The sequence below is a fragment of the Balaenoptera physalus genome (assembly GCF_965194825.1).
Source record: "Balaenoptera physalus genome assembly, chromosome: 12".
Classification (NCBI taxonomy): domain Eukaryota; kingdom Metazoa; phylum Chordata; class Mammalia; order Artiodactyla; family Balaenopteridae; genus Balaenoptera; species Balaenoptera physalus.
Genome location: NC_138897.1, coordinates 87,546,183 through 87,573,062, shown reverse-complemented (window position 1 = coordinate 87,573,062; position 26,880 = coordinate 87,546,183). Strand labels below are relative to the sequence as shown.

The following is a 26,880-nucleotide window of genomic DNA, read 5'->3' as shown; positions in this document are numbered from 1 at the left end:
GCCAATAAACACATGAAAAGATGTTCACAATCAGTAATCATTAAAGAAATGCATATTAAAACCACAGTGAGGTAGCGTAACACACTCATCAGACGGGCTAAAATTAAAAAGACAGACAAGGGACTTCCCTGGTGGTGCAGTGGATAGAACTCCATGCTCCCAATGCAGACGGCCTGGGTTCAATCCCTGGTCAGGGAACTAGATCCCACATGCATGCCCGACTAGGAGTTCACATGCCACAACTAAGGAGCCCACATGCCGCAACTAAGGAACTGGCGAGCCACAACTAAGGAGCCCAGCCCACAAGCTGCAACTAAGGAGCCCACCTGCCACAACTAAGACCTGGTGCAACCAGATAAATAAATAAATAAATAAGCCAGAAAATTGTTGGCAAGGATGCAAAGCAATTGTAACTCTCATACATGGCTGATCAGTTGAAATGTAAAATGACACAATCACTTTGGAAAACAATTTACCAGTTTCTTATTAATTTAAAATTGCATTTACCATGCAACTCAAAAATTCTAGTTCTAGATATTTAACCAAGAGAAATGAAAGCAAATGTTCACACAAACACCTGTACAAAAATGTTCTTAACAGTTTTATTCAGAACAGCCAGAAACAGAAAATAATCCAAATACCCATCAACTGGTAATGGGTAAATTGTGGTATAATCATAAAAATGGAATGCTCTTCAGCAATAAAAAGGAATAAATGGATACAGATGATAATATGAAATATTCTCAAATTATTATGTTGTTTAAGCCAGACGCAAAAAATACAATACACGATTCCATTTACTAAATAAAAAATATCTAGAAAAGTCAAATCTAATCTACAGTAAGAGAAAGTAGATCAGTAGTTGCCTGGAGTGGGTGGCACTGGAGTAGAGTTTTCATCAAAATACACACTTAAAAGAAAGACATTTTGTTGTATGTAAATTACAGAACAATAAAACTGGTTAAAAATTTTGGATAGCCATTTGGAACAAGATAAACTGGATTCATACCTTACACTGTGTATAAGGTAATTTCCAAATCAATCAGAAATTTAAATGTAAAAAAGAGGAAGTTATATAAATTCTAGAAAGCATATGAATTCTTTTACTACACATGAGTGGGCAAAAATCTTAAAAACCACAAACCAAAAAATCAAAAGGTAAATCACAGCAGAAAATCATAACACTTCTAGGAAAAAAACAACCACAGGAGAAAATCTTTGCAACCTTGGAGTATGCAAATATAGGAAACAAAAACACAACCATAGAAGAAAAATTGATCAAATGGACTCCAAAATGAATAAATAAGCCACAGACTACAAGAAAATGTTTGAAATACAGAAAAAGGAATTACATTAACCCATACTCCTACAACTCAGTAAGATAACTCAATTAAAAAAAGTATAAGGAAAATCTTGATACAGTGATATATAGTAACTTCTAGGAATATGATGTCTTCAAACAAAAATACTCATGGGTGCAGAACAGTACATATAGTGTGCTTCGTTTTGTGTATGAGGGAAGAAAAATAAATGTCGACAAGGATGTCATGACAATTTAATGAGGAAAGAACAGTCTTTTCAACCAATGGTGCTGGGATAACTGGATATCCACATGCAAAAGAATGAATGTGGACCCCATCCTCATGCTATACACAAAAATTACCTCAGAATGTATCACAACCTAAAAGTTAGAGCTGAACTCTAAAACTCTTAGAAGAAATCACAGTATATCTTTGTGACCTTGAGTCAGGAAATGGTTTCTTAGTATGATACCAAAAGCAAAAGCAACAACAAAAATACAAATAAATCGAAGTTCCATCAAAATTTAAAAACTTCTGTGCTGCAAAGGACACCATCAAGCAAGTAAAAAAGACAACCCATAAAATGGAGAAAATACCTGTAAATCCTGTATCTGATAAAAGATTTGTATACAGACTATATAAAGAACTCTTACAACTCAGTGATTAAGAGACAAATAACTTAATTAAAAACTAGGTCAAATATGTGAATAAACATTTCTCCAGAGAAGATATGCAAATGGTCAATGAACACATGAAAAGATGTTCAACATCATCAGTCACTAGGGAAATACAAATCAAAACCATAATGAAATACTATTTTATAAGCACTAGGATTATAACAGACAACAAGTGCTGGTGAGGATGTGGAGAAATTGGGACCCTTGTACACTACTGGTAGGAATAAAAAATGGTGCAGCCACTCTGGAAAACAGTGTGGCAGTTTCAACACTAATTCCACTCCAAGAGAAATGAAAACATAAGTCCACATAAAAACTGTACACTAATGTTCAGCATTATTTCACAATAGTCAAAAGTGGGAACAACCCAAAGAAGCATCAACTGATGAATGGATAAATAAAATGTGGTATCTATACAATGGAATATTATTCATCCATAAAAAGGAATGAAGTACTGATATATGCTCCAACATGGATGAACTTTGAAAACATTATGCTAAGTGAAAGAACCCAGTCACAAAGACTGCATTCAATATGATTTCATTCATATGAAATATCCAGAATAGGCAAATCTACAGAGAAAAGAAGGTAGATTAGCATGTCTACGGTATGAGTGTATATGCACATGGGGTGGGAGGGGAATAATTACTAAAAGGTATGAGGTTTCTTTTTGGAGTGATGAAAATGTTTTAAAATTGACTGTGGTGATGATTGGGCAACTCCGAGAATATCTTAAAACCCACCGAACTGTATACTTCAAAGGGATGAATTTTATGGTATTCGAATTACAGTTCACCCTTGAACAATAGAAGTTTGAACTGTGTGGGTCACTTATACGCAGATTTTTTTCAACAGTAAGTACTACAGCACTAAACGATACACTGTTGGTTGATCTAGAACTGTGGACATGGAGGACTGACTATAAATTATATTCAGTTTTTGACTGCACAGAGGGTCAGTGTCCCTAACCCCCGGGTTGTTCAAACGTCAACTATATATCTAAATAGAACCATTTAAAAAAAATAGAACATATTATTTGCAAAGAAACAAATGTATACTTGCAAAAATAGACACTGTAAGGATACATAGAAAGTAACTTTAAATGATCACCTGCTGGTGATGGAAGGGATGATCCACATCTGGGATGGAAGTGACGAGGAAAGGACAAATGAAGAGACTGGGATGAAAGCAAGACTTCTCTGAATAATCTTTTTATGTAATTTCCACTTTGAAAATATATATTTCACACACAAAAAATAAAATTAATTTAAAAACTATCCTTACAAATGATAACGAACTCAATCAGGTTAACCTACCTATGTGTCAAACTGTGGACATAACTCAGTGACTATAGAAAACGGTATTTTGGAAGTAACAAGGGTAGCAACTCCTGACTCTGAAAATTGGCACTTAAAGAATTCTTAGTGAAATAGATACTAAAGAAACCTTAAATTTTATTCTGTAGTCCAGGAGTTAGACAACAAATAGTTTGGAAATATCTAATACACATTATAGGAAAATGTAAATAAGCCAGCCTCTAAGATGGCCCCCAATGACCCCACCTCCTGGTATTCACACCCTTATGCAGTCCCCTCCCACATGCACCAGATTTGCTCTGCTTGATCTATACAGCAAATGACAGAAGTTAAGATACGTCACTTCCAAGGTTAGATTGTTAAACAAACTGTAGCTTCCATTTAGGTCAGTTTCTCTCTGAATACTCACTGTGAGAGAAGCCAGCTGCCATGTTATGACCAGAACTATCCTGCCAACAGCTCTGAATCTGGAAGCAGATCCACCAGCCCCAGTTCAGATAACCACTTTTCTAGCCAACATCTTGTCTGCAACTTCTTAAGAGACTCTAAGGCAGAACCACCTAACTAAGTAGCTCCTGGATTCCTGACCCTCAGAAACTAAGTGAAATAATATATGTTTGTTGTTTTAGGCAGCTAAGCTTTGTGGTAATTTGTTCAAAGACAGATATTATTAACTCAATAGCAATGAATATATCCAATGACCAGAAAATGGTTTCTAAATACTATTTCCCAGCAAAGAGAATGAGCGTTGCTTGGAGGATTACTGATCCAAGTCTAGAGTTAGAAGATTAGCCTGAGACATCGTATTTGTAGCAGAAAGGAAGCTATCAGAGACAAATGAGTAGTACCCAAAGGACACAGGAGCCAACTTGAAGGGATTACCATCGATCAAAGATGGGACAATGGGAGCAGCAAAAAAAAAAAATAATTGACTGAAATACAATGAATATATAAAATTATATGAAAATCCATGTATTCATAACTTTCCTGTACAAACTATTTCAAGATACCCAAACAGCCCTCGTTAAAAAGAATAGTCCCTTACAGAATGATTGTAGCTAATAAACGGAGAAGAAATACTAGAAATTCAGAAATCGCTGTTTTCAAACTCCTAATTACAGTGATTTCCAAAGTATGGCCCTATACCAGCAGGATCACTAGGGAATTGGTTTTTTTATAAATTGCACTAGAAAAGTAAATTATCAGGCTATGCCCCAAACCTACTGAATTAGAAATTCTGGGGATGGGGCCAAGCAATTGGTGTTTTTAACAAACTCTCTAAGTGATTCTAATGTACACTAAACTTTGAGAACCACAGCCCAATGAAAAGATGATGCTAAGTATCAATCATTAATGAATTAGATGAAAGACTAATAGAAAACTTTACGATTGGGGAGGGGAGGATCAGGCTATCACCACCTGAGCCCTTAATAAATCTTACCATAACTCAAAGTAGGACCAGATATTGTACAGCTCTCGAATGATCCAATATAGAGTACTCACAAATATCTATCAAGTATTCTTATCTCTTCCCGTAAAAAAGTTAAACCTGAATGTAAACAATGACATCACAAGAAGTAAAGAGACAAATCTAGAATACAGGACATGCTACATAATATTTGGTTTCTGCCACAAAGCAACAGCAGGGGTAAAAACAGCAGGGGAACTAAAAAGACATGTAACAAATATAATAATGTGAAGATCTTGGGCTTCCCTGGTGGTGCAGTGGTTGAGAGTCTGCCTGCCAGTGCAGGGGACGCGGGTTCGAGCCCTGGTCTGGGAAGATCCCACATGCCGCGGAGCAGCTCGGCCCGTGAGCCATAATTGCTGAGCCTGCGCGTCTGGAGCCTGTGCTCCGCAACAAGAGAGGCCGCGATAGTGAGAGGCCCGCGCACCTCGATGAAGAGTGGCCCTCGCTTGCCACAGCTAGAGAAAGCCCTCGCACAGAAACGAAGACCCAACACAGCCATACATACATACATACATAAATTTAAAAAAAGAAGAATGTAAGCAGACAAGAATCTCATTAAAAAATAATAATAATAATAATGTGAAGATCTTATTTTGATCCATATTCAAAACAAACGGACTGTAAAAATATATTCTTGGCTCAGTCAGGGTAATCTGATTATGATGGTTATTAGATGATAAAAAGGAATTACTGTTTATTTTTATAAAGTGTGATAACAGACTCTGGCTATCTAACAAAAATATCCATACTTTTATATATGATACACACGAAGTATGTAGAAATGAAATGGCAGGTCCTCAGAATAAGATTAACCCTATAACTAGATAACTTTAAATGATCTAAGGTAGAGTTCTTCCAATAGGTTCCAGTGTTCTAAGGAAAGATAAAGGATATACTTTTTTTTTTTTTTGGCTGTGCCACACAGCTTGTGGGATCTTAGTTCCCTGACCAGGGACTGAACCTGCGCCCCCTGCATTGGAAGCGCAGAGTCTTAACCACTGGACTGCGAGGGAAGTCCCAGAAGCAACTTAAATTTAAACGTCCATCAACAGATGAATGGATAAAGAAGATGTGGTATATACGCAATGGAATATTACTCAGCCATAAAAAAGAATGAAATAATGCCATTTGCAGCAACATGGATGAACCCAGAGATTATCATACCAATAGTGAAGGAAGTCAGGCAGAGAAAGACAAATATCATACGATATCACGTATGTGAGTCTAAAATATGATATAAACGAACTTATTTACAAAACAAACAGACTCACAGACACAGAAAACAAACTATGGTCACCAAAGGGGAACGTGGTGGGGACACATGAGGCGCCTGGGACTAGCCGATACAAACTATCATATATGAAAGAGACAGACAACACAGGGAACTACAGTCAATACCTTGCAATAAACTATAATGGAAAAGAAAAAAAGAAGTGAAATTTGCGTGATGGGGGTAATTATTGGGCACTGAGAAATGACTTTACTATATAAACCATTCAACTTTCTAGTCTCAATAAAATTATAGCAAATAATTGCTCTCAATTACCTAAATGGCAAAAGAGGGGAGAACCCTTTAGCATTTTTCAACGTTAAGAAATTTCCTTTTAAGATAAATATGTGTTTTTTTTCTATGAAGGCTCTTCTACACAGAGAATACTAGATTATACAACACTCTCATTTTAAAGATGAGGAAACATTCCTCTAATAGCATTTTGATGGTTTCTGAAGTGAGCCATCTCTGCTCAAAAAGAAATTCTAAATTTTGGGGAAAAAAATCATATATTATATAAAACAAGAACGTCAGCAACTAGTTAATGAATGTAGCGAACCCTCTTTCCAAATTTAACATTGAAAACTTCAAAATTAAATTATTTTTTGTGAAGAGGATCCTGAAATTCACAACTGATGGGTATTTTCTCCTCCTGTTTTTGTTCATAAAAATGCATCTAAACACCTGATGTAACGTTGAGCACCAGAAGTCAATGAACAGCTTCACTGAAAGTCAAAACTGAACCACAAATATTTATTCATTATAAATTGAGTTATTTAATTCATGCAGCATGCAGACTACAAGCAAATACGGGCAGGATTATTCTCACCTTTACCTGCTCTATATGTCTTGGCTTGATTGACAGGCATGGGCGTCATAGGTATAGGATATAAAGGCTTAAGGGAATAAAAAAAACAAAAACAAAAACTGAAGATTAGGCTCTCAAGATATTAAGAATGTATTTTACCACTCTCTCTTAGTTGCATATTGCTAGAGAGCTAGCTCTGAGGTTTCCTGATTCTTTATGAGTCATTAAAAAATAAAATCACACCCACAGCTAAAAGGACAAACCCCAAACTACAGTAAATCTAAATCATCTTTCTTACCAGAAACATTCTCAGATTTAGGTCCTTATACTAACAACACACCACACTGCAAGCTTCCACTTTTTAAATACCTCTGTTATACCATCACTGCCTCAAATCACTGCATACCTACAGAGTGCTTGGTGTCAAATACAAATAACTTAGAGAGGGTAAATGAACACCAAATTCTATGACTTACTTGCACTCCTGGGCTCACCGGGACTGGATACATCATATTTGGTGCAAAACAAACAGGTTGAGTATAAACTGGAGTTGGCTGCTGATGACCCACCATAGATGGGCTAGGTTGTGCTTGAGGACGAGGCGAAGTTGGGGTGGTAGAAGGCTTTGGCTACAAAAACAAAAATCAACTACCTTAAGGTGAAAAGCTAACCATTACTGCAATTTGAGGACTGACTCCCCCCATCTTTCTCAGTTTTCCTCACTGTTGATTAGTAGTACCTCTTAATGAAAATATCTCACAGAAAATAAACTTCCACATGTTTCAAATAAAAGAAAAAAAATACTTGGTTATGTTACCAATTACCAAGTATTACTGGTTGATTACTGTTACCAATTAATCAACAATGCTATTAAAAATAGCAGTGGTGATTTTTAAGGAACTGGAGACTTCTTAAAAATTAAAAAATAAACACATCATCTTACAAAGTCAGTAGAATAATAACTGTACATCTGTGAACCTGAGAGCCTCGCTGGCCAACCATCTTCAAATTCTGAGTCAGAAAGATTAAAAAATTTGCCCCAGACCACATCTAATTGATGACAAAACTAGCATTTTTTCCTATGGCTCAAAAATATTCATTAATGACTACAGAAGAAAAAAGAACTTAAACTAAAAGTTGTTTTAGAATACTATAACTGAATTTAGATGGCAGGTATGGGAAAGGGAATATTACTACTAATAATTTTTTTTTAAGAGGCTAGATTATTCCAAAGAGAGAGAAAAAAACGTACCTGAGAAAAGGAACGCGGGTTGAACTCCTTCGCATTGGGATTCAACGTTGATTTCCTCACTTGCCTAAACCGGAAAAAAAATAAAGCCCAGTGAAATCTGCATGGAACTTATGCTACTGTAAAGTCTTTTATACCTGACAGTTTTTTTTAAATTGCTAAACATTTAAACAATTCTCACTAGAAGATCACTAATTCTCTTCATTAAAACACACATATACATAATCCCCACCCCTTATTTTGATAATTACTAGCCAAAAAAGGACAAATTTTTTAAAAAGTGTAATACGAATGCTTTTCTCAAAAGCAATCAACAAAACTTGAACTGAAAAGACAGTAGCCCCTTATAAAATATCCGTAAAAGCAATCCTTAATATACCAATTCTCTAGCATGCAGTATTTTTTATGTGATAAATTGTTTCCTATGTGAAATATCTTGGGAAAAATCATGATTCTAATAAAAAATTTTTGCCTCAAATTAAGAATAAGTGCTCCTTGACTTATCAACATTTGCATTCCAATAGTTCATCTGTAACTGGGTTGTACGGAACCCAGAACAAATATATCAATGGTGGTGTGGTTAGGTTCCAAGACTAGCCCACAAAAGCCCATTTAACTGATAATATATTGCATGTGCAGAATTAATTCTATCTTAACAAATCTAACTATTAACTAAAACTTTTTTTTTCTTGAGGGAAAACACGTTGAATTCCAAGTAGGGGCACCAGAGACTTCTCTCTCTTCTTGGCAGTGGAAGTTCTTAGTCGAGTAGCACAGCCAGGAGGTGGGTATTGACTAGCATACAGGGGATATCAGTCCCAAATCCAGAGATTTTTCAACTCCCTGTACATTTATAAATAAGCCATTCTTAATTTATGCATAGGGTTTTTTTGCCACAGGGTGGAAAAACGGTGGAGGAGGGAAGAAGAGTATAGGGTGCAATGACCTAATTGACTTAAGATGTCATTTGTTTAGACCAATTTTTTGTAAGTTGAGAGCTACTTATAAAGCAGTCTAAAACTCTAGATAGATTCTTGAGTTGGAAGGCTCTGGACACCTTAAGGAAAAGTTAAGTAAATAACAGTCGTGCTAAATTCCAGGTTTACTCACTCAGCTGCGTCTTTCTTCTCCTCTTTATCATCTTTCTCTTGTTTACATCCTGGACTGGAAGTCTGAACCCCTTGGGATGTGACCTCAGGTCCCCTCTTGTGCTCTGTGTTACTGAGGATTGAAGGGGAAATGCTGGGACTGCTCGGCTTGCTGCTGCCACTGGTGCAGTTGCTGCTACTTTCAATGAAAGAATCCTTAGCATTTGGTTCAATTTTGTCTTTGATCAAATCTCTTGATTTTTCTCCCTCTCTATTTTTGTTTAGCAGCTGATCCATAGATTCAGAAGTAGAACTTGGCTGTAACTAAATAAAGGAAATAATTATACTTAAATATTTTAAATAACTCTAGTAATCAATGTTTTTCCACGAGCACAAACTGAATAAGGCTTTTTTCGTACTTTACGAGTAATGTTTTCATTATAAGGCAACAATAACAAAATGTCTATACAACACAACTACAGTCATCTAAGCACTCAAATGTCCTAGCCTGAAAAGTTAAATATTTACTGAGTACATACCATGTGTCAGAAATTGTGTGTGCTAGGAATGGAAATATGAAATAGTTCCTATCCTCCCGAAGCTTTCCATCTGGATGAGATTAGACACTTGACAAACTGGGGTAAATGCTATAGGATCTCACGGGGAAAAGCAACTCATGGAAAGAGAAGGCTTCTCAATGGAAATGTCATCTAGTCTAAAGTGTGAAAGATATTGGGGGTTTGCGGGGGAGTTTGGAAAAGGGACTAACAGTCTAAGTACAAGAAACAGCATGTTTAAAGACCCATAGGAAAGGGAGAAGATGGCCCCGCTGTGGAACAGAAAAGTACTGGTGGGCACAAGATGAGTCAAGAAATGACAAATTCACCCAGGAGGAATGAGATGATAAAGGAACTTGAAAGCTATGTTAAGAACTCTAACTTTTAGTTCTCAGCATAATAAGAAGTCACTGAAGAATTTTAAGCAGGTACAGACTAAGAAGATTAATAGTTCACAAAGATGGGTACAGCAGCTTTGTGGAAAATGAACTGCAAGAAGCCAAGTAAGGGGCTTCCCTGGTGGCGCAGCGGTTGAGAATCTGCCTGCTAATGCAGGGGACACGGGTTCGAGCCCTGGTCTGGGAAGATCCCACATGCCACGGAGCAACTGGGCCCGTGAGCCACAACTGCTGAGCCTGCGCGTCTGGAGCCTGTGCCCTGCAACGGGAGGGGCCGCGATAGCGAGAGGCCCGCGCACCGCGATGAAGAGTGGCCCCCGCTTGCCGCAGCTAGAGAAAGCCCTCGCACGAAACGAAGACCCAACACAGCTAAATAAATAAATAAATAAAATAAAGTAGCTATTAATTAAAAAAAAAAAAGTGATAACTCTAAAAAAAAAAAAAAAAAAAGAAGCCAAGTAAGAGTGTAGAGAGACCATTATGGCGGCTGGACTAAGACCTGGGCTTGACCTTGAGAAGTGGTGAGTTGGAGTCTGAAGTAGGTGCATTCAGAGGGAGACCTGGCTAGACATGTACATCAGTTAGACCTTGTAACCCATAAAGGAAACCACAAAACAGAAGCACCAACAAGAAGAGCAGAAGACAAAAACGTTAGTAAAATAAGTGATGGGGTTTTTAAGTTTGCAGAACAGAAGCAGTCAATGCTACTACTGTCTGATGATGATTTAAGATGCCCTACTCCACAGAAGAAAGAAAACAGGAATAGCTGAAGGAAATGACAAGAAAAAGAGAAGAAAAGGGCAGCAAGTAGAAGGAGCCATGGTGGAAATGAGAATAAATCCAAGCAGCAGCCCTAGGCAGTGAGAATAAGCTGAAGAGCAATTGTACAGCAGAAGGAGCTGCAAGACTAGAGAGACAAACTACCTCTTCAGCCTCAGGAAAGGCAGACCACTGTCAAAGTCTCACTACTGGAGCCCTTGGTATCCTGGCAAGCAGCACCACACATCTCAGGGGCTTCTCAAGCTTCACTGCATCACCAATATAAAGTCTCCAAGTAGTTGACGGCAGAAGGTGAAAGCAACATTTGGACACAGTGGGAGTTTAAGTCACAATATAGGTACTTAATGTTTAGTAGAGGCTATATGCGTAACGGACCAACTGTGTACTGCGTAAAACTTTAAATATTTGTCACAAGGGTCCTTGAGCGAGGCAAAAATAAGGCTTTTGATGTTGTTATTCATATAATGGCAAACATACCTATAGTACTCATTATGCGTTGGACACTGTTCTAAACTATTTACAAACTCATCATTCAGTCATTATAACAGCCCTATCTGATGTACATACTTTTAGCGCAATCTTATAAATGATGAAAATAAGGCACAATTCATGCTTTTGAACATTCTTCTGTATTTCCTATCTGCAATATACTAAACATAAAAGAAAACTGAGATTATTCTTCTTTTTATTTTTTCAAAATTGAACCACTGTTTCCTTTTATTGAGAAATAATTCACATATAACACCGTATTAGTTGCTGGTGTACAACATTGTGATTCAATATACGTATGTATTGCAAAATGATCACAATGTCTAGTTAACAGCCATTACCACACAGTTAAAAATTTTTTTCTTATGGTGGGAACTATGTAGACCTACTCTCTTAGCAACTTTTTTTTTTTTTAATTTTTATTTATTTATTTATTTATTTATGGCTGTGTTGGGTCCTAGTTTCTGTGCGAGGGCTTTCTCTAGTTGTAGCAAGTGGGGGCCACTCTTCATCGCGGTGCGCGGGCCTCTCACTATCGCGGCCTCTCTTGTTGCGGAGCACGGGCTCCAGACGCGCAGGCTCAGTAACTGTGGCACACGGGCCTAGTCGCTCTGCGGCATGTGGGATCTTCCCAGAACAGGGCTCGAACCCGTGTCCCCTGCATTGGCAGGCAGATTCTCAACCACTGCGCCACCAGGGAAGCCCAGCAACTTTCAAATATACCATACAGTATTATTGACTACAGTCACCACGCAGTACGTTACTTCCCCATGACTTATTTATAACTGGAAGTTTGTGCCTTTTGACCACCTTCACTCATTTTGCTGCACCCACTGCCTCTGCCAACCACCAATCAGTCCTGATGAGTTTGGGTTTTGTTTTCTTTTCTTTTTTTTAAGATTCCACAAATAAGTGAGATCATACAATATTTGAACTTCTCTGACTTATTTCACTTAGCATAATGCCCTCAAGGGCCACCCATGTTGTCAAAAATGGCAATTACTCTTCTTTTTTATGGCTGAAGAGTAATTCCATTGTGTGTGCGCATATACATGCAGATATCTTGCGAGTTAGTGTTTTCGTTTCCTTTGGATAAATACCCAGAAGTGGAACTGCTGGATCATATGATAGTTCTATTTTTAATTTTTTGAGGAACCTTCATACTGTTTTCCATAGTGGCTGCACCAATTTATCCACCAATAGTGCACAGAGGTTCCCTTTTCTCCACATCCTGGCCAGGACTTGTTATTTCTTGTTTTGTATTTTTGAGAATAGCCATTCTAACAGGTGTGAGATCCCTCACTGTGGTTTTGTTTTGTTAAAATATTTGTTTATTTATTTATTTATTTGGCTGCATCGGGTCTTAGTTGTGACACGTGGGCTCTTTGTTATAGCGGGCAGGCTTCTCTCTATTTGTGGTGCACAGGCTTTGTTGCCCCACATCATATGGGATCTCAGTTCCCTGACCAGGGATTAAACCCACATCCCCTGCATTGGAAGGCAGACTCTTAACCACTGGACCACCAGCGAAGTCCCCTCATTGTGGTTTTGATTTACGTTTCCTTAATAATTACATCTCCTTAATAATTTCCTTAATAATTAGTGAGGACCTTTTCATGGACCCGTCGGCCATCTTTACATCTTCTTTGGAAAAAATGTCTATTTAGATCCTGTGCTCATTTTAAAATCAGATTTTATTTTTGCTATTTAACTTGTATGAGTTCTTTATACATTTTAGATATTAACTCATAAGATATATGACTTACAAATACTTTCCCCATTTGGTAGTTCCCTTTAACTTTGTTGATGGCTTCCTTTGCTGTGCAGAAGACTTTTAATCTGACGTAGTCCCAGCTGTTTATTTTTGCTTTTGTTGCCTTTGTTTCTATTGTCAAATAAGAAAATCACTGCTAAGGCCAACGTCAAGGAGCTCGCTGCCTATGTTTTCTTCTAGGAATTTTATGGTTTCAGATCCTACTGTCACACCTTTAATCCATTTTGAGTTGATTTTTGTGTATGGTATAAGGCAGTGGTGCAGGACTTCCCTGGTGGCACAGTGGTTAAAAATCTGTCTGTCAGTGCAGGGGACATGGGTTCAAGCCCTGGCCCGGGAAGATCCCACATGCCACGGAGCAACTAAACCCACGCACCACAACTACTGAGTCTGTGCTCTAGAGCCCGTGAGCCACAACTATTGAAGCCCGCATGCCTAGAGCCCATGCTCCGCAACAAGAGAAGCCACCGCAATAAGAAGCCCACGCACCACAACAAGAGTAGCCCCCGCTCACCGCAACTAGAAAAAGGCTGCTCGCAGCAAGGAAGATCAAACGCAGCCAAAAAATAAATAATTAAAAAAAAAAAAAAAAGAGACAGTGGTGCAGTTTCATTCTTTTGAATGTGGCTGTTCAGTTTTCCCAACACCACTTATTAAAGTGACTGTCCTTTCCCCATAGTATATTCTTGGCTCTTCTGTTATAAATTAATTGACTGTATATGCATGAGTTTATTTCTGGGCTCTCTGTTGTTTCATTGATCTGTTTCTGTTTTTATGCCAATACCATACTGTTTAGATTACCGTATCTTTGAAATACAGTTTGAAATCAGAGAGCGTGATACCTCCAGCTTTGTTCTTTCTCAAGACTGCTTTGGCTATTCAGGCCTTTTGTGGTTCCATACAAATTTTAGGATTGTTTGCATAATTTCTGTGAAAAAAGCCATTGGAATTTTGATAGGATTGCACTGAATCCATAGATTGCTTTGGGTAGAATGGACATTTTTATGGGAAAACTAAAATTCTTATGTGACTCAGAGAAAAAGAAACCTGTGATTACCTGTACAACTTTGGTTCGTCTATATTTTGGTAATAAAAATTAATATTTATTGAGTATATACTATGTGTCAAGAACTATATTAAACACTTTACAGGCAGTATCTCATTAATTTTCACAAGAACACGATGAAGTAGGTTCTACAATTATCCCATTTTGGCTTGGGAGATGCAGACAACATGCCTCCATGTTGTACAGAGGGCAAGATTTAAACCTAGATCATTGGGACTTCCCTGGTGGCACAGTGGTTAAGAATCCGCCTGCCAATGCAGGGGACACGGGTTCAAGCCCGGGTGTGGGAAGATCCCACATGCCGCGGAGCAACTATGCCCGTGCACCACAACTACTGAAGCCCGCGTGCCTAGAGCCTGTGCTCCGCATCAAGAGAAGCCACCACAATGAGAAGCCCGCGCACCATAATGAAGGGTAGCCCCTGCTCACCGCAACTAGAGAAACCCTGCACGCAGCAACGAAGATCCAATGCAGCCAAAAAAATATATAAATAAATAAATTTATTTAAAAAAAAATAATAAAATTACTCAAAATATAAATTGGCGCAGCCACTAAGAACAACAGTATGGAGGTTCCTTAAAAAACTAAAACTAGAGCTACCACATGATCCAGCAATCCCACTCCTGGGCATATATCTGGAAAAGACAAAAACTCTAATTTTAAAAGATACGTGCATCCCGACGTTCACAGCGGCACTATTTACAATAGCCACAACATGGAAGCAATCTATCTAAGTGTCCATCGACAGACGAATGGATAAAGAACACTGAGCTTCCGCTATAGAGACCGCGAGCCACAACGACTGAGCCCACGTGCCACAACTACTGAAGACCACGCACCTAGAGCCTGTGCTCTGCAACAAGAGAAGCCACTGCAATGAGAGAAGCCCGCGCACCTCAACAAAGAGGAGTCCCTGCTCCCAGCAATTAGAGAAAGCCCGCCTGCAGCAACGAAGACCCAACGCAGCCAAAAAATAAATTAATTAAAAAGGAAAAAAAAAAGAAAAAGATGTTTAGCTTTCTACACACATGGTTTGATTTTTCTGGGTGTATATATAATGCATTTTTTTTTTATAACGCATTTTTGTAAATGGATAAGAATTTTTAGTAATGCTTAAAAAAAATTTTTTTAAATTCTAATTTGTTAGTCAATACGATACTTACCCTAAAGTCATTCTTAAATTTCTTTAAATCATCAATCTGTTTTCTATGTTCAGAAACAATTGGTGATATACCTGTAAAATTAAGAAGTGTTAGATCCAGATTTATTTCTAATCTTTAATTTAAAATTCTTTTAGGATGGGATGTTAGAAATGAAAATAAACTCTATTATCAAAATAATAAAAATTTCAATATGTTAATTATAGATTTTGACATGTTAAATTATGCATTTAAATATGCACAATCCTAAGAAAAAGTACTGACCAAAAATACTCTGTATTGGGCATGAGAGTAAGACATATTCCTTCTTATCTCTACAGTTATACCCAAAGACTTTTTAAAGCTCTAACCTTTACTTTCAGCTTTTGAGAAGCTAGGTGATGTCTCATTGGGCTTCATATTTTCTTTATTCCCTGCAGAAGAGTTCTGCCTCTGATCTTGAAGCCTGGAATCTTTAGCTAGAAAATAATATTTTACAAAAACTCAAAGTTAGATAGGAGCTATAGAAGTAAAAGGGGAAAATATTCAACAAATTTGATCCTATGTTTTTGGAAAAGAACATTTAAACAGAGGCTTTCCAATTTTGCAGACATATGAAACACTAATAATTTTATTTATATTGACATTTACTACCCAGGAATGTAAACTACCTTAACAACACACATTCAAGAATGACATATGAAATTAGTAGCATTACGTAAACAACTAACTTCATTTACATAAAATTTTAAATGTACCCTCAAATATTGATACATACCTATGAATAAAACAACATAGCCAGTTTTCATAAACTTTTAAACCTCTAACACTCAACTTCACAAATGTCATTGTGGATCTGGAAGCCCTTTCTTACATACCCTCAAGAGATGGGGTTACAGCTCTGTTGGATGCAGGACTGGCAGGCGTAGGAGATGCAGCTGGTACAGGCATAGCAACAGCTTCAGCTGGAATAATACCAGCTTGGGGAGAAGCAAGAACTGGCCCACTAGGAGTATTTCCAATACTATTCTGTCTGGGAGACCTGGGTCTGTGAGTTTTAGGGGATAATCTTGGAACTACAAGAAAGAGAAAAGTTACCCATTATATTCTCAGTTCAATGTCACTTCTTCAAAAAGGCTTTTCTGAAGATCTAGGTAAAATAGTTCTATCTGACCTCCTCCCCAATTACTTTTTATCCCATCACCCTGTTTTCTTTTTCAAAGTCTCAGGAATAGCAGTGATGATGGACAATACAAATATCTGAAGAATGAAAGCAATTACTAATACCTGTGTCCAACAGTAGTTTTCCCTCCTAACTAATTATATTAATTCTAAAACAAAGTATTTTAAATGAATTTAGAAACTAGATTTCTAAGGCAGGAAAAATGCTACTCTTTAGGATAAAGATAACATTCTCTACTAAAAAGTGAGACTGTTTCTTTAAAATAGGTGGTGGTGGTGGTGGTGGGGGGGGAAATCCCTAAGAAGTAGGCTTATTTGGTCCTCCTTCAAATAATAAACTCAAACACCTTTTAGCAGTTTGCAGCCAATCCTACATGCTCTTTCTTACCACATCAAAATCCACTCTGCAGTAACTAAGGAAATTGGGAACTCAATTTAGCTCAAAGGGGAAGCTAATCCAAGGAGGGGTTTAAATTCCACATGACTTCAAAATAAATATCTAATAGGTTTCATATGCCATTATAAACCTATTCAGATTCAAAGATTTAGAGAAAAATGGTTCAATTTGCTTCACTTTAGTGGTTCTTTACTTTTTTAAGTCAAAAGGGTCATGGAAGGAAAGTATTATTCAACAACTGTCATTTTTCTAATTAGTATAAAGAGCAAACCTATAACACAGTTCTGTATCTCCAAAACTGTGATTTTACTCTTTCACTTCTATCATCATGTTGTCACTTTCAAAATTCATTTCCAGACCATCTGAGTAATGTCAAACAATTAATGGTACACTAAAGAAATAAAGATTTTAGAAATTCTATTTTTTGTTAATTGAATCATTTCCTTGTAATTGAAGACCAAAGAAGAAAACAGAAAGTTCAAAGGAATTTACAATAAAATTATACCAATATGAAGGTGAGCAATGTGTACCAACTAAAGATATTTAATGGAGGCTGGGTATATTTTTGTTTGTTTAAGCTTAAAGATCTTTTCCTTTTATAAGTTCTATGCACTGATTAAGATAGATTATGACCGAAAACCACAATCATCGCATGCTCAAACTCTAGTTATCATGGAAGCAAAACATCAATATTAAGTAGCAAAAGCAGTCTTAACTTAATTGTAAGATCCTGTCAAAGTATATTTTTCACACTTTTATAGCTGCCATCAGCACATTCTTCAGACTAATCACAGATAAAACTTGGGCCCCTGTGTTTGTTAGTCCTTAAAAGGGAAATATGGTCAGGAATTAGTGCCATATATTGGTGCTACAGAAACACAAGGACCTGGGCCCAGAATACTGCCTGGCATAAAGTAGGATGTCAATAAAAATGTATGGAATGAATAAACGGGGGCGGGGGGGAAACACACAGCACTGTAAGCCCAAAATAAATGTTTGTGGAATGAATCAATGAACAAAGTTGCTAAGAAGACACGAAATATGATCCCTCCAAATGTTATGTACTATATTTGCCTTCCATTTGAGTGGTACTTTATAAAACTATAAAGTATATTCTTATTTATGAACCCCACATGAATTTCATCACAAGACCATAAAGTAGATTAGCTAAAGATTACTCACTGAGAAAACTGAAATTCAGAATGATCACATGATTTGCCCTAAAATATGGTAAGTGGTAGAGCCCAGAAAAAAAAATAGTTTTCCCAATTCCTGGTTACTCCACTATTTTTCATATATATACTTAGAGTTCCTCAAACATAGCTCAAGCTCAGCCCTTTTTACATCTAGTAGAATAACAAAATGAACATTATCATTATGCTTCAAGCCAAGTGTTACCTACCCCCGCTGACCACTGATGACCATGTGCCCCCTGCGGGACTGGTCCTTGCTGCTGGAGGAGCAGTCGCTTCACTTGGTGGGGTATGGGATACAAATTCTAGGCCACTGGAAATGGAACCCCTCCCAGCAGAAACTCTGTGATTTCGAGGGTGTCGCTGGGCCTTTGGGGACATCCTTGGAGGCCCTAAGAAAGAAACAGTGAACATCACATGAATGCCACAATGTCCATCAGTACTACTTTTTTGCTAAATACACATAGACCATTCTTTCTCTCTCTCTCTCTCTCTCTCTCTCTCACACACACACACTCACACACACACACATTCCCCCCTCTCTCTCTCATTTCTTCTTGGTTAAGAAAAAAGAAACAAACACCACATATATTTTTGGCCATACTCTTTCAGAATTATTTTGTGGAATGCCATAAAATTTTACAAATAAATTTTATTTTATTTCCCTTTATTTTTAAAGAAAGGGAGGGATGCAGTTGGTGGTAAGAAATCAAACAATAAGATGTCATAACTCTTCAAAGATCTTAGCAATTTGTTTAATCTATACCTATTATTCGTAGGCATATAAAAATAAATATAATAAAATGTTAATAGAGTTATAGCTACATGATGCAATGATTTTTATTTTAACATATACTTTTAGCTTTTCCCCTCAAATTTTCTACAATATATTACCTCTAAAATTCGGGGAAAAAAATTTTAAACAAACTATTGACCACGATATGTCTTTGTACTAGTAAAAAGATGCACATTTTCCTTCTTAAATTTCTCCAAAACCTTAATTTATCTACCTCTTCTGCCATGGTGAACAATTTCACGACCCATGTCTTACAACAGTCCTCACCTGTAGGAAGTGTCTCATACTTAACAGGCTGTGAACTGAAAATTCTACTGTTAAAGCATGACTTATAGACTAGAATAACTGACATTTGGGGAAGAAATTTGCACTGTACGAATTGTCAAAGTTCCACATCAATCAATTCTGTCACCCCATTAGCAATTTCTATTTATAAAGAAGTCTACTGTGTATTCAAACAAAACTGTCAGGCGAAAACAGTGGACACAATGACTCTTACCATAGAAACCTGACAGTGATAACTGGCAAAACTCATTCCTAATGCCAAAGCCAAGGCCCCTTACCCTTACCTTGCCAAACTCTTTATTTTTTATTTTATTTTTTTGGCTGCGCCACGTGGCATACAGAATCTTAGTTCCCCGACCAGGGATTGAACCCGTGCCCCCTGCAGTGGACGTGTGGAGTCTTAACCACTGGACCGCCAGGGAAGTCCCTTGCCAGACTCTTTAGAATGTCAAATTAATTTGTGTCCTCAGTAGGAATTCAATCATGGGCACGATCTTACAAAGAATGTTAATGTTATATAATTTTCAACTGGAGATACAATTTATATTGAAGAATGAGTTAAGAACTGGGTATTTGCATATTTATACATAATTTTTACGTCCCTTTACAGAAAAAGACCAAGAAAGACGGCTGGCATAGCTCAATGAAATCAAACTCTAACTTAAAAAAATTCAGTCTTTGGCAATATGTAAAATTCTTTCAGAAACAAAATATATTCTCTATAATAAACACAGAAAACCACTATATTTAATAGTTTTATTTTGAAGTTCACATTTTAAAAATGCTTCAGCATCACCTAACTACATGACTAGAAAACATATTTTAATTCAAATTATTTAAAAAGAAAAACTGAATAACACAGCATCCCTGAATATGCAGAAGGTGTACTTTTGTGTGAGTCCTTTCATCTAACTGTCGTGAACATGCTCACACTCACTAATGAGTTCTATTTTATCTAACATATTCTCATGAACATCACTTATGCAAACAATAGACCACAACAAATATGTCAACAGAATGTAGCTTTTCATTTAGAGGCCACCATCACAGGCACTTCTGAGTAAGGAAGTCACCTTGAAAATCATGCTGTTCAACATGCTTTCAACATGTTGTTGAACACGCTGTTCAACAGCTAACAAGGTTAGCTGCTTTAGTCAAGATCACATGAACTCCCTGCCTGGATGACAACAATTTATTAAAAAACAGTTGGGCTTCCCTGGTGGCGCAGTGGTTGGGAGTCCGCCTGCCAATGCAGGGGACACGGGTTCGAGCCCTGGTCTGGGAGGATCCCACATGCCGCGGAGCGACTAGGCCCGTGAGCCACAACTACTGAGCCTGCGCGTCTGGAGCCTGTGCTCCGCAACAAGAGAGGCCGCGACAGTGAGAGGCCTGCGCACCACGATGAAGAGTGGCCCCCACTCGCCGCGACTAGGGGAAGCCCTCGCACAGAAACTAAGATCCAACACAGCCAAAAATAAAATAAATAAATAAATTTAAAAAAACAGCCAACTTGGGCTTCCCTGGTGGCGCAGTGGTTGGGAGTCTGCCTGCCAATGCAGGGGACACGGGTTCGAGCCCTGGTCTGGGAGGATCCCACATGCCACGGAGCGACTGGGCCCGTGAGCCACAATTACTGAGCCTGCGCGTCTGGAGCCTGTGCTCCGCAATGGGAGAGGCCGCGACAGTGAGAGACCCGCGCACCGCGATGAGGAGTGGCCCCCACTTGCCGGAACTGGAGAAAGCCCTCGCACAGAAACGAAGACCCAACACACCCAAAAACAAAAAAAACAAAAAAAACAAAAAAAAAACCAGCCAACTAGTTTTCTCCAGGGAAGCATTTTATGCCAGAAAACTGTATTAGTCTCAACATAAGCAATATCAACTGTAATTTTAATGAACAAATCAGATTAAAATTTTAACATATCAAATACTCCGAAATAATGTCAAAGGTCATTATCATTCAGAAAAAAGGTTTTTTACTTATGCACGACATTTAGATTAAAATGTGACCTTTCTACAACACATCCATGTATCTGATATGTAGCAATGGTGGATTTAGCATCAATGAATGAGAACTACAGGATTTTATTCTTTTTTATTGACAAGGGAAATAAATAAATAGATAGATAAATAAATAAATAAAACCCTAAAGATTCATACATAGCTTTCTAAGATAAAAATTTTATCTTAGATCAAGAACTTCTTCCAGATTAAAGACTTTCACTATGAAATATTACAAAACTATTTTAAATTCCCCAAACACAAAATTAAACTCTGTATTGTAATCTAAGAGTAAACACACAAAGGCAGCTACATGTAATGTCCCTCTCAAAAAGGACCCCTAAACCATCACTCCTGCCTATGGCCAACAGGCAAATTCACTAGTACCTTGGCCAAGGAGCTATAAAATGATAGGTTCTACAAAAAGTCCAAGACTGATGAAGAAAATTCACTGTTTACCATTAACCACTGTATACACTGTAAAGTGGAAGGGAGAAGGCCCAGGGCTGTAAAAGAGCATCATTACCAGGCAGAGACAAAACCCTCATTCTTACAATTCAGGATAGTTCATAGCTTCACACAGCATTTATCAAATTTCTCTCTAATGAACAAAAGGTTAATAGAAATAGTTTTAATAAACTAAAGTTAAAACACAGAAATTATAGGTTATTAAATAATGAAGAGGAAACTATTTTGTAATTATAAACTCACATAGGAGTTAAACAAAGACAAACAAAAACATGAACAAATTGTGGTATTGTACCTTCTGAAGACATGCGTTTAGGCATAGTAGAGACAGGAGCTGGAGAACCATGAGCAGAGGGGTGAGACGGGGGTCTGGATGGCCGCGAGGGGGGCCTGGAGGGCGGCCGTGTAGGGGTGGCTGCCCGAGGTGGAAGAGAGTTGGGACCTGACTGGTAGCGAGAAGGTGGGCGAGAGGAAGGAGATGGGCAAGGCGATGGCCAGGGAACACCTGACAGAACAAATGATATGAAGGAAAGTATAAAAACTAAAGAAAAAAATGAGGGAAAAAAGTAAACAGAAAAAAAAGTAAAATGACAAAAATGATTTCTTGTACATTTTAACCCTTTGAGGACAGTCATTTGACTTGTGATAAGTTTTAGCATAACTTAACTGACATAAATTCACATTTTACTTTAACCTCCTTAAAATTAAGTCTGTTTAAATGAATACACGTTCCCAAAGGGTTAATTAGGATCTACACATACTACTGAAGAAGACAGTTAAGACTTTGCCTATTAATTCTGCTTCTGTAACTGTTTCTTGGTAATCAATTGTTAAAAGGAGTATAACATACACCAGATAATTTCACACAATAAATCACAAAACTCAGGAATAAGATTATTATTAAAAGTTTTAGCTTGACACATCAGCTATTATATCTCATTAAAAACGCCGGTTTCTTATAACTGTCTGTGGTTTTCATCTAGTTTATACTTTAATGTAAGGTTGAGTTTGAAATCTCATTAAACAGGTACATTTAAGTAGAAATAGAACATTACTTCTACTATTTTCTAGAGTCACAGGAGTGACAGGTTAATATTCATTGCCTTTTCAAAACACATATTTTAATCTTATCAAATTAGAAAAAGGGGACCTTCTAAATAATTTATGCAGTTAAACATTCATCTAAGAGACTGCTTAATAAACAATGCAACTACAAAGCAGTCATCACCAAATAAACCGACACTGAGGGATATGCACAGGTCAAAATACAGCTAACATGTAACATGACATATCACTTACCTTAATCTTAGGAAACAGTCCAGGTCTCCTCTCCATAGGGTTCCACACACTTGAGTATCATACATTTCCCAGCCCCTTTCAGGTTTTTTATTTTGAAAATTCTGTTCATGAACAACTAAAATTCTTTACTCAGTGAGCAAAGAAATTTCACCCCCAATACAAATGTATAGAAAATACTCAAGAGTGTTCATTGGAGAGGAATTCTGGAGAAAGACTCAATGAAAACAAATGAAATTGGAAACTTAGTGTTCTCTATTTTTCTAACTTTCCAAACTTAAATACCTAAAATTGAATGTCCACTGTTAGCCCTGAGTTAGTAACTAACACACCACCAGTATTATTATTATTATTATTATTATTATTATTATCATTATTATTATTATTATTATTATGGCTGTGCTGCACAGCATGTGGGATCTTAGTTCCCCAACCAGGGATTGAACCCACATCCCCTGCATTGGAGCACCGAGTCTTTTTTTTTTTTCCATGAGTAATTACAATTTTAATAGTAATATAAATAGAATCCCATAAGTTGGCATTATAACTACTTTCAAATAATAAGATAAAATTAATTTTAGACTGATAAATTTTAAAAAGCTTCCCATTTTATTTTTTTTTTAGCTATATGTATACATATATCCCCATACGCCCTTCCTCTTGCGTCTCCCTCCCACCCTCCCTATCCCACCCCCCTAGGTGGTCACAAAGCACCAAGCTGATCTCCTTTGTGCGATTGCAGGTGCTTCCCACTAGCTACCTATTTCACATTTGGTAGTGTATATATATCCATGACACTCTCACTTCATCCCAGCTTACCCTTCCCCCTCTCCGTGTCCTCAAGTCCATTCTCTACATCTGCGTCTTTATTCCTGTTCTGCCCCTAGGTTCGTCAGAACGTTGTTTGTTTTTTTTTTTTAGATTCCATATATACGTGTTAGCATACGGTATTTGTTCTTCTCTTTCTGACTTACTTCACTCTGTATGACAGACTCTTGGTCCATCCACCTCACTACAAATAACTCAATTTTGTTTCTTTTTATGGCTGAGTAATACTCCACTGTATATATGTGCCACATCTTCTTTATCCATTCATCTGTTGATGGACACTTACGTTGCTTCCAGGTCCTGGCTACTGTAAATAGTGGAGCACGACTGCCAGGGAAGTCCCCCAACAGTATCATTAATTACCATGGTTCCATACAGTCTATGGCACTGCTGTGTCCAATACCCCTGACTTGTATGAGAGATCCATGACCCGTGAGCTATATTTAACCTAGATACAGAGGTAGAATAGAAAAAAATATCTTCCTACTAAAGACACAAGTTTCTGTATTTTACTTAAGCTAAACTACAATATTCACCCTTACACTAAGAGTTGTTTCTATTTTTTTTTAAGCACTTTTTTTCTTCACCATCTTCACATGACTCTTGGTTGTGTCTTGTATTGCAAGTTACCTCAAATCCTTTCTTGAAGTAAGCAGAATATAAATATATAAACAAACAGTTCATAAAAATGAATCTATATTAACCACTGAGTGTTTCACACAGATTGGGATTTTCCATGTAAACTATATCTAAATAAGTTTATCATCCAGTATTTTTAAAATTGAGAACCTACCCAAAGTTTCCAATTTCTTCACATATGTGAAGTGTTTTTTTTGCCAAGTGAATGTCTTTGGTTACATTTAGCACTTTATCTTAATACATGAGTATTTCATCATGCTAAATGCTGTATATGCCAATAACATACTAATTTTTACTAATTTTACTAATTTGATATCCACAAAGGCAAATTTAAATTAAGTGAAAACTACTCCACAGAAATCATTAAAGGTACGCATGTTCTTATCAACGATGTAAAACTGTAAATATTCAGAAAACTGTATTTGATGAATGACATTGACAAATTTGGTCAAAATACTTGCCTCCATTAACTACTCTTTGGTCTGAACCAGAATTTGGGTTGAAATCTGAAGTGTGAGAGGTGGATCTCGATGGCATGGAGCCCGATCCAGGCTGGCCCATACGCGGTGAATTCTGTCGCCCACTTCCCCAGGATATGACTTCTCTATTTCTTTGTCCAGGAGGAATATATTTATTTTCCCTGAAAATGAGAGATCCTTTAAATCATTTTATCCTAACAGATACCAGGCCAATGAAACATATCTAAAAGTAATTTAGGCAGAAGGGAATGCTTGTTATTAAAAGGTTAAACACTTAAAACCAAACGGCCCCACTTCCAGACACCCCTATTCTTCCATATTACTCTAAGCTCTAGCCTCTGGCCTTTCCTTTCCCTCAGATAATCCCGCTAAGGACAAAATATAACAGATGTGTATTCATTCTTATCCACTTGGCCTCTTTATGGCTGTTTCTATCAATCATCATCTGTCTTCTTGAAACTGATCTTCCTTGGTTTTCTCTACTTCGTTTTCTTTGTGATCTCTTCTCTTGGTGGCTGTTCATTAGTTATTCATGGCTTCAACATCAATCCCTCAAATCCACACGGTCAGTCTCACAGTCTCAACACCTCTCCCTGAACACTTTAATTCAAATCACGACTCCTAAGCTGTGAGTGCCTTGAAGACAGAATGTGTATCTTATTCTACCAGGTATGTAGTAGGTGTTTCTCAACATGTTTATGAATAAATGCACAGAAGACCTGTGAGCCCCTCAAATGCAGTAAATTGCACAAATGGACTCACTCTATCTCTCCTCAAGCTTGCTCCATGTTTTCTACCGCCATTACCAGTACAACCACCAATCTGCTTGGTTATCAAATAAAACTCAGGGTCATCCCTGGTTTTTCTAACCTTTCTATCACTGGTTCTGGTCTCATTGGTTACCAAGTTCTCACACTTGAACTATTTCAATACAATAACTGATCTCTATGTCTCAGCCAGTTCTCAATGTCCCATAGTTGGTTCATGCCATCCCCTATCTACAGGGTGCTTTTTAACATGACACAGGAAGAATTTCACTACCTCAGTTCCTATCACCAACTGTTACCACTGCAACCTCAACATACACCCTGTATTCCAGACATATGAAACAACTAGGTTTTCCCTGAACTGGACAAGTTCTTTCACCTGTCTTTCACCATGCAAGGAACTCCTCTGTTTTATGTCTCTTTGAGTGGCAGACAGATCTACTATCCTATCACAAAACATCACCTCCTCTGTTAGGCATTCTCTCACCCCACGAAGTTATGCTAGTTCCTCCTCACTTGCATGTTTCTAGTACTTTGACCACCCCTCTAATCTAGGAAATCATAATGAACTGTAATTATATGTACTCCCCCCACAACCTGTTCATTATTCTTTAACAAGCTCTTCCAGACCTTGACTTGCTCATCACTGTATATCCAACACTTGGCTCCACAGAGGTGATGCTCAAAAAATACTTTCCAAGATTACTGTAATCTTTTCTCTAACAGAACCTGAAACCAACTCCATTTGCATTCTCTACCTAAGCTAGGTTAAAGGAAGATGAAATATAGTAATAATAATACACCTTCTCACACAGACCTTGAGTTGTGTATCCAAAATACTGCATCATGATTTCCTTTAAATACCTAGTGTTTATGTTGTGGCCCTCACGTTCACTGGAATTTCTCTGAACTGCTGTGTATTTTTCTTCTTCGCTCCTATCATCATTTTCCAGGGCCACCCGGGCTTTATACTGGGCACTTGATTCAATTTCTTCTGCTAACTGGTTTGCCCTTGCTTCTCGTTTTAAAAATTCTTCTGAGTTATCCCTTTCTAAGGGCACCCTGGAACATGACGAAAAGAAAAAGCAAAGTGAGTTTCTTTAAGTCATAGTTTACATATCTGTCACAATCAACTATTAAGAGAGTTCAGAGTTTAAAATGCTGGT

At 37.5% G+C, this 26,880-nt stretch overlaps 1 protein-coding gene across 17 annotated transcripts in view; it reads right to left on the bottom strand.

The window, feature by feature from the left end:
* Nucleotides 1-26,880, bottom strand: part of ATXN2 (ataxin 2) — a 132,691-nt gene that overhangs the window by 34,517 nt on the left and 71,294 nt on the right. For 13 of the 17 annotated variants that reach the window (XR_014251681.1, XR_014251682.1, XR_014251683.1 and 10 more), the window contains exons 8-18: nt 26,579-26,776; nt 24,930-25,108; nt 22,001-22,210; nt 18,365-18,547; nt 16,262-16,459; nt 15,755-15,862; nt 15,408-15,478; nt 9,203-9,504; nt 8,096-8,159; nt 7,320-7,472; nt 6,865-6,931 (exon numbers count right to left, since the gene is read on the bottom strand). Coding sequence is in view for 9 of the 17 variants with exons in the window: in XM_082416756.1 (XP_082272882.1) it covers nt 6,865-6,931; nt 7,320-7,472; nt 8,096-8,159; nt 9,203-9,504; nt 15,408-15,478; nt 15,755-15,862; nt 16,262-16,459; nt 18,365-18,547; nt 22,001-22,210; nt 24,930-25,108; nt 26,579-26,776 (1,733 nt within the window). In the remaining 8 variants the exon portion in view is untranslated. The remainder of the gene's footprint in view (nt 1-6,864; nt 6,932-7,319; nt 7,473-8,095; nt 8,160-9,202; nt 9,505-15,407; nt 15,479-15,754; nt 15,863-16,261; nt 16,460-18,364; nt 18,548-22,000; nt 22,211-24,929; nt 25,109-26,578; nt 26,777-26,880) is intronic. The other 4 variants (XM_082416759.1, XM_082416763.1, XM_082416762.1 and 1 more) reach the window with 3 other exon arrangements.